We start from the raw sequence: 6453 nt of genomic DNA on the forward strand, positions 1-6453 counted from the left end.
TGCAAGAGCTATTACAGTTTTAGACTAAGACAGCAGTCAGCTCAGGCATTAAGAAGGTTATGCCTCTTGCTTGTGAGCTATGTTCCTGAGAAGTCTGAAAACATTCTGTGCTAGCTGCTGCCAGTCAATAGAAAGTGCTGCACAGCAGAAAAAAACAGTATAAGATTAGATTAATTCCTGTGCTAAACTGATTGGAAGTGGTTTTAAAAACAGCAGGAAAACTGAGTAGTAGCTTAAGCAAACTCATTTTCTAAACAGTAATTCTGTTGTGCATTTTTGTCCATGTTCTTAAAGAAGCTTTCAGCACTTTCTGTTAACTAGTTACTTACCTTAGCAATTATGTCTTTAAACTGCCCTTCTTTCCAGGCATCAGTGGGATGATTCATCATAGTAATTATTGCGTTGTCATACTCCTCATACTTGTCATAGAGGAATACAAGTTCTGCCCAGAGATGAGCCTGTTCTGCAGCTCTGAGCACCTGATAAAACAAGTGAACAAAAAAAATCAGTTTGATTCACTGACAGCCTCCCACCTTCACTTGCAGCACAGCTACCTTACTACACACCTTTGGAATATTAACTCTAGACCAGAAGAGCTCCAGATGTTCCCTCATTTTCTGAGGCTTGAATTTGGAGTACAAGATGGCAAGTTCAGTAAACATGCCCATGTGAGCACGCTCTAGGCCCAAAGCAGCTTCCAAAAGGGCAATCAGTTCTTCAAAGTAGCCACGATCCTGGATGTTCAGAAAGTAAGGATTAATTGCAAATTCATGACCAACTGCCACTTAAAGCTTGCTAAAACCACATTTTTACTTAAATTCAACAGGCTTTGCTTTTCTTTCCAAATGAGAGTGCTTCAACCTGTAAGATATGATTCCAAGGAGGCAACAGAATTATAAAAGAAGAGACAGTGAAAACTATTACCCTTCCATTTACTACAGAAAAAAATGCATGCAGCTATTGGAAAATAGAGATGGAAGAAGACTGAATTTAAAGATCAGCCCCACAGGGTATTGGGTTTTATCTGTGACCACTTTACTAGCAGGTACAAGTACATTGTCTATCATCTAGGATATTAAAAGTTATCTAACCTGATAGTAACTGATCAGCTCTTCAAGTTCATCAGCATGGATGACTATGTGTAAGCCACAGATCTGTGCCAAGCGGAATTCTTTTCCATCCACACAGGCGAAGCAGACCTGTAGTGAGAGTTAGCAAATAGTCAGTTACCAGAATACTGCAATGCTTATTTCATCTCCTTATATTAAAGGAAAAGTTAATTAACAAAGCTTTATGAAATTTGAGGCTTATTTACAGTTCCAAATAGGTATTTCCACAGTGCTTGCTCTAGAGTTAAAGTCTCTGCCATTCACTTCTCACTGTTCTGAATTCAAGCTTCATCTTGGGCAAGAGAACAGTTTATAAAGCTAGAAACATACTCTGTAGCCAGAAACAGCTAGCAAGTTACTATACAGAGCTAACTGTAGATAGTTATGAATTAACTCTTCTCTAATTCCCACATTACTGACAGAGCAAATGAGTCTGTTTATGTTCTAGAGCAACACGCTCAGAAGTGGCAGTAGAGCACATTCTGCAGATAAATAAAAAGCACAAGTTTAAGTTACCTCCTTCCAAGTCCTTGTGCTGTTGGCTTTGCGGCCACTGTCCACTGCCGCTTGATACTCTCCAAGGTGCACCAGGGTAGAAGCCAGGCGAGCAAAGTTGGATACGTTGTTATACAGTAGCTTTGCTGCTTCATACATCCCCTCTTCGTAACAGCGATCACCAACCTGGATTAGGAGCCCAAGGTAAACAAGGGTAACAACAAGAACCAGGAGTCAGCTGAGCAGCAAGTCATACATGGGGACTGTGGATCAAGACATACCTGTTGTATATGGGCGTTATTAGGGCCACTAATAAACTCCTCCAGTTCTGACAGACGATTAGTTTTTGCCAAAGCAAAAATAAGTTCCGTCTCTACATAAGACTCTCTAGCCTTCTTCCTGGCCATCTGTAAGAACTTGACTAGGTCCTCCCAGTTATCTTGGAGAGAAGAGAGATTTGAGAGATTTCAGATCCTCTGTTTAGTCATTCTGCATTGCTCACCTTAGCAACAGCTTTCACTAGCAGTCTCAAGGATCTCCTCCATCACGATACTAAGCCATTAGCATTTAAGGAATTCCCTGATAAACACCAACTCACCTTCACATAAGGTTGAGCTTCTTGCAACTATTCTACAGTCCAGCTGGCAAGGAATTCTGCCACATACAGCTAAATAAATACATTATACTTGGCTATATTTTAGCTAACAGTCCAAATTATCTCCACATGAAGGTCCACCTTTGGTGTAGCAACACAGACAAGCTTGTTGACAGGAATCCCCTTAAACACCAACTCATCCATTTCATGTACTGACTGCTCCCATTTCCTCTGAAACAGAATTCCTAAGTTTCAAGAATCCCTGCTGCTTGCTGTAGATGCAGTAACCTAGCTCATATCCAAACAATCTTGAGAATGCCTTGCCTTACCATTTCTATTAGCCGCTTGAACAACTTCCATGTAGGCAGATGGATCATCTGCCTTTATGTAGGAGTCAATGGCTTCTTTCACCAAGTCCTTCTGGAGTTGTGCTCTGGCTAGCTGGCTCCATACTGCTGGCTCGTTACATCTTTCTGCAAATTCATAAGCACGGTCTAAGTTGCCAATGTGCTCAATCAGCACCTGTTTGAAATTGAAGTTGCAAGTTAAAAATCAAAGCTTTTTAACATTGGCCTTTCTAACAGAACTCTTCCTTCAAGTGCATATGCTGTTGTGTGTAAACAATATGAAACTAACTGCTTTTAGAACAGCCATTTCTGTCCAGTGAAGTAGAAGCAGCAAGAATAAGACTCTTGTTGCTACCATTTCTCCTCTGCCTTACAGAAGTTAGCAATGCTGACCTAGACACAGTGCTTAGTAGCATTTGCTTCTCCTGCACCTTTCGAGTCTCCGAGGCAGCCACTCTGAATCAAATGCAGCACACACACCCCAGGCATACAGTGCAACACCCCAACATATTTTGATTAGTTTGACCAGATCAGCATCTGAAGTCAGTATTTTGACTTTGTTTTGCTATTCTCTGCACATAATCCCACTTCCCCCTGCAACTTGATAACACATAAGAACTGTACTCTTAAGTCTCAATGATTTAAGTGACAATCACTCCTTGAAAAATCAGTGCAACAACACACTTCCCATTCTCTATTACTAGCATTCTATACCTTCACACAGGAACCATATCTCACCTGAATTGCTGAAGTATTAACATCAAATTTCCTGAATATAGCAAAGGCTTCTTCATATAGCTCATTACTGATGGCAATGTTTGCAATATCTGGGGCATCATAGTTATCCAGCCGATTGATGTATTCCATCACACGAGTGCGGTCAGCCTTAATGGCAGTCAGGATCAGCAGATTCTGGAGATTCCTTTGGTTAAGAGAAGGCAGAGGCTATAAGCAGGTGTTACCCTGCACCACTTAAGTGACATGTATTGTACATGCGAAAAAGGCACCCGCTTGCTGTCACTAGCAACAACCTTTCATCCCCAGATTGAGAAGCACTGATATTTGCCTTCAAAAATAAACTGCTTACCAATATCAGTGTTCTCTTCTCTCAAGACATCACTGCAAACTGCATAGTGTGAACTAGATTTGTTTCTAAAGCAGAGAGCTTTAAATTCTGCTTTTTCACCTGATTATACAAATTTAAGCGTACTTAGGTCCTACAACCAAGAGGCCGACAAATAACTTAGGTCACCTTCACAACCTAAACAAAGGCACTGAACAGGCTGAACTTGTGGACAAAGCTCTCCTCTTACCTGTGTTCACTGAATACAGAATTATCCAAGACAATTTTTTCCAATAACTCAATCAATTCATTAGGCAGGTCAGCAGTCATGAAAGCTTTCACAGTTACAGAAACCTCCTCCGGGTCCTGTGTCTCTGATAAAGCTGTTTGGACAACCTGGATTTGAAGGCAGGAAAGTATTAATTGTTTTCCCCAAATGAGATACTTACTAACCTATTCCAATGAACTACAAATTAAGGCCTCAGAACTTTGACAGTATTTTGTCACAGACAGCAAGAAAGAGTTACTTCTATACTGGATAGAGATTACTTACAGTCACACTTTGGGTCTGTATAGGGAGCAAATTCACTATAGGTCACTCCACAGGACAGAAATAACATCTTACTGTTAACTAAATTTTCTGATCATGAAGGTCAGCGTTGATACTTGCCACTCACTCTTACAAATTTCTGTATGGTTGAGATGGGGCCTCAAGGGACCTTGCAGGGGAAGACAGCTACTTTAATGTCCATAATGTTTCTGAGACATCCTGAGGTCTCCTCATACTGAAAGATTAGTCTTTGCGCTGTACCTGGTCAATAAGCTGCCTCCTGAATGGGTTGTTTTCTTCCAGAACATTTGCCCAGAGCTCAGGGTCCTTCCTGCGCACCAGATAGCGAGCCTCACTCTTAAACAGTGAGTTCTCATTGCAGACCTGAAGAAGGACAAATACTGGCATTAATGTTAAGGGTCGGAACCACAAGACCGGTTTAGCTAGCTATGAATCAGACAGTCTAGAAGACTGACTAGAACTAATTGCTGACCAGTGCTAAATACCACAGACAAGTTCTTACCCAACCTCTGATCTGGAAGGCTCATGGAGAAGGTCTCCAGCAGAATTTCTATAGCTTCTCTTGGTTTTGCCCGACACACAAATACTGTGACAGTGGCTTCACAGTAACTATTTGCTTCTGTTTGAAGTGAAGACCTGCAGAAGCCTGAAGAACTTAAGTTGTAAATCTAGAAAGGGAGCCACTTGCCTGGGCAGTGTTAAGAGTGAACTGAGGAATGGGGCTGGTGTTTAAAGCTAGAAATAGGTTACGTATTTGGTGTCATTAGCTTTACACTAGACGTGTTCAGAGTAGCAAGTGGCTTGGATTCCCCTGTTAAAGTGTTAAGGATATAGAATAAGTGTGAAATCTCCTATAGAAGTGCAGCTAGAGTTATGAGTTACGATCCTATTAGCATCACTAGCTTCAATTTCCAACTAGAAGAGTAGAAACCTTAAGGTCTATTCCTTCTTCTACCAACAGGTCATGTTTTGTTAGTATCCGAATTCGCTCTTGCAGTCTCAAGTACTTTGCTGTAAGCAAATTAGTAGCAGCTCAATTTTGCTTTGTTGTACACCTATTAGTTGCAGGAGTTGAGCCCTCTTCTAGGAGGCAACAATGTCTCAGGGATAATTCTTATAGGAGGATGATCTTTCTTCCATAACCAGAAATATCTGCTCAGAACACCAGTTCAAGGAAGAAACTGGTACTGACAGGTTTTTATGGTTAACCAGAATGCTAAAGCTTATTCTAGCTTTTTTTTTTTTTTTCCACACAGCTACAGAGGATGCATTACTTCAAAAATAGCTGCTTCAGGCTGGAAAGTCATCCACTTTCAGCATCAAGCCTAGATTATACTGCAACACTAACAGGGTAGGCCTTGCCAGGGAACAGCATTTACTTCCTTTCAAACAGGGCAAAACAAGGTAGTTTTTACCCCTACACAGCTGACATTCTTTGCATACTTCAGTGTGGAAGTGCAGGTAGGAGGAGAATGTTTTCTTTCTCAGCAGTCACAATCACCACCAATCTGGCATTAAGCTCTGGTGTTCAGTTTGAGACTAGGATGTGTCTGGAGAACCCTGGGAATTTCACTTGCCCTTGAACTGCCGAGGAATGTTCTAGGAATCAACAAGCTTAAGATAGGAGAGGAATGCTATCAGAGTAAGTCCTTGCAATTTATTTTCCTCTTTTCTAGCAAAGTATTGGAGCAACTCTAAGGGTCAGCCACAGTAACAGAAAGTTACAAGCCCTGCTACAATAGCAGGGAAGCTTTTCCTCCCTACTGTAGAGTCAGGCTAGATGACAGCCTGTCCCTTCTGCTGATCAGGTGCTCAAGGCTCAACAACAACAACAAAAAAATCAAATTAAAGATTTAACAGCAGGCATATTCATTAGCTGGCCCAAATAAACAATTTAATTTTGAGTAGAATCAGTGGATGAAAGAGGAATGGAACCTTAAAACTGTCGAGTTCTACAATTTTAGCTCATACAGCATAAGAGTTCTTCATTCAGCATAAAAATTACTCTCTCCATATAGAAGAATCCTGCCTACCTCAACTCCTGAGTGACCCTGCAAGACAGGATTCTGCAAGTGTTAGACAAATAGCCAGCTAGGCTTCCACTTCAGGCACCAAGTAGTTCTTTAACATGTTGATAAATGCAGTTTTGCTAACCTTTATGAGCTCCAGATCACACTGCCCCCTCTCATAAGCAACACAGGCCAGATGAGGGTCCCTCTTTTCACAGTATTTGCCAACTACACGGCTGTCATAGTAAGGATTCTCACGAAGGA

At 41.3% G+C, this 6453-nt stretch overlaps 1 protein-coding gene across 1 annotated transcript in view; it reads right to left on the reverse strand.

Annotated features, from left to right (window-relative positions):
- Positions 1-6453, reverse strand: part of LOC104524844 (clathrin heavy chain 1) — a 28153-nt gene that overhangs the window by 7754 nt on the left and 13946 nt on the right. Inside the window, 10 exon segments of the mRNA XM_029084924.1 lie at positions 330-479; positions 567-734; positions 1092-1199; positions 1626-1790; positions 1886-2043; positions 2529-2721; positions 3285-3468; positions 3860-4005; positions 4421-4543; positions 6335-6453. The exon segment at positions 6335-6453 is cut by the window's right edge and continues 31 nt beyond it. Of these exon segments, the coding sequence (XP_028940757.1) occupies positions 330-479; positions 567-734; positions 1092-1199; positions 1626-1790; positions 1886-2043; positions 2529-2721; positions 3285-3468; positions 3860-4005; positions 4421-4543; positions 6335-6453 (1514 nt within the window).

The sequence above is a fragment of the Antrostomus carolinensis genome, unplaced genomic scaffold (assembly GCF_000700745.2).
Source record: "Antrostomus carolinensis isolate BGI_N321 unplaced genomic scaffold, ASM70074v2 scaffold40885, whole genome shotgun sequence".
Taxonomy (NCBI): Eukaryota; Metazoa; Chordata; class Aves; order Caprimulgiformes; family Caprimulgidae; genus Antrostomus; species Antrostomus carolinensis.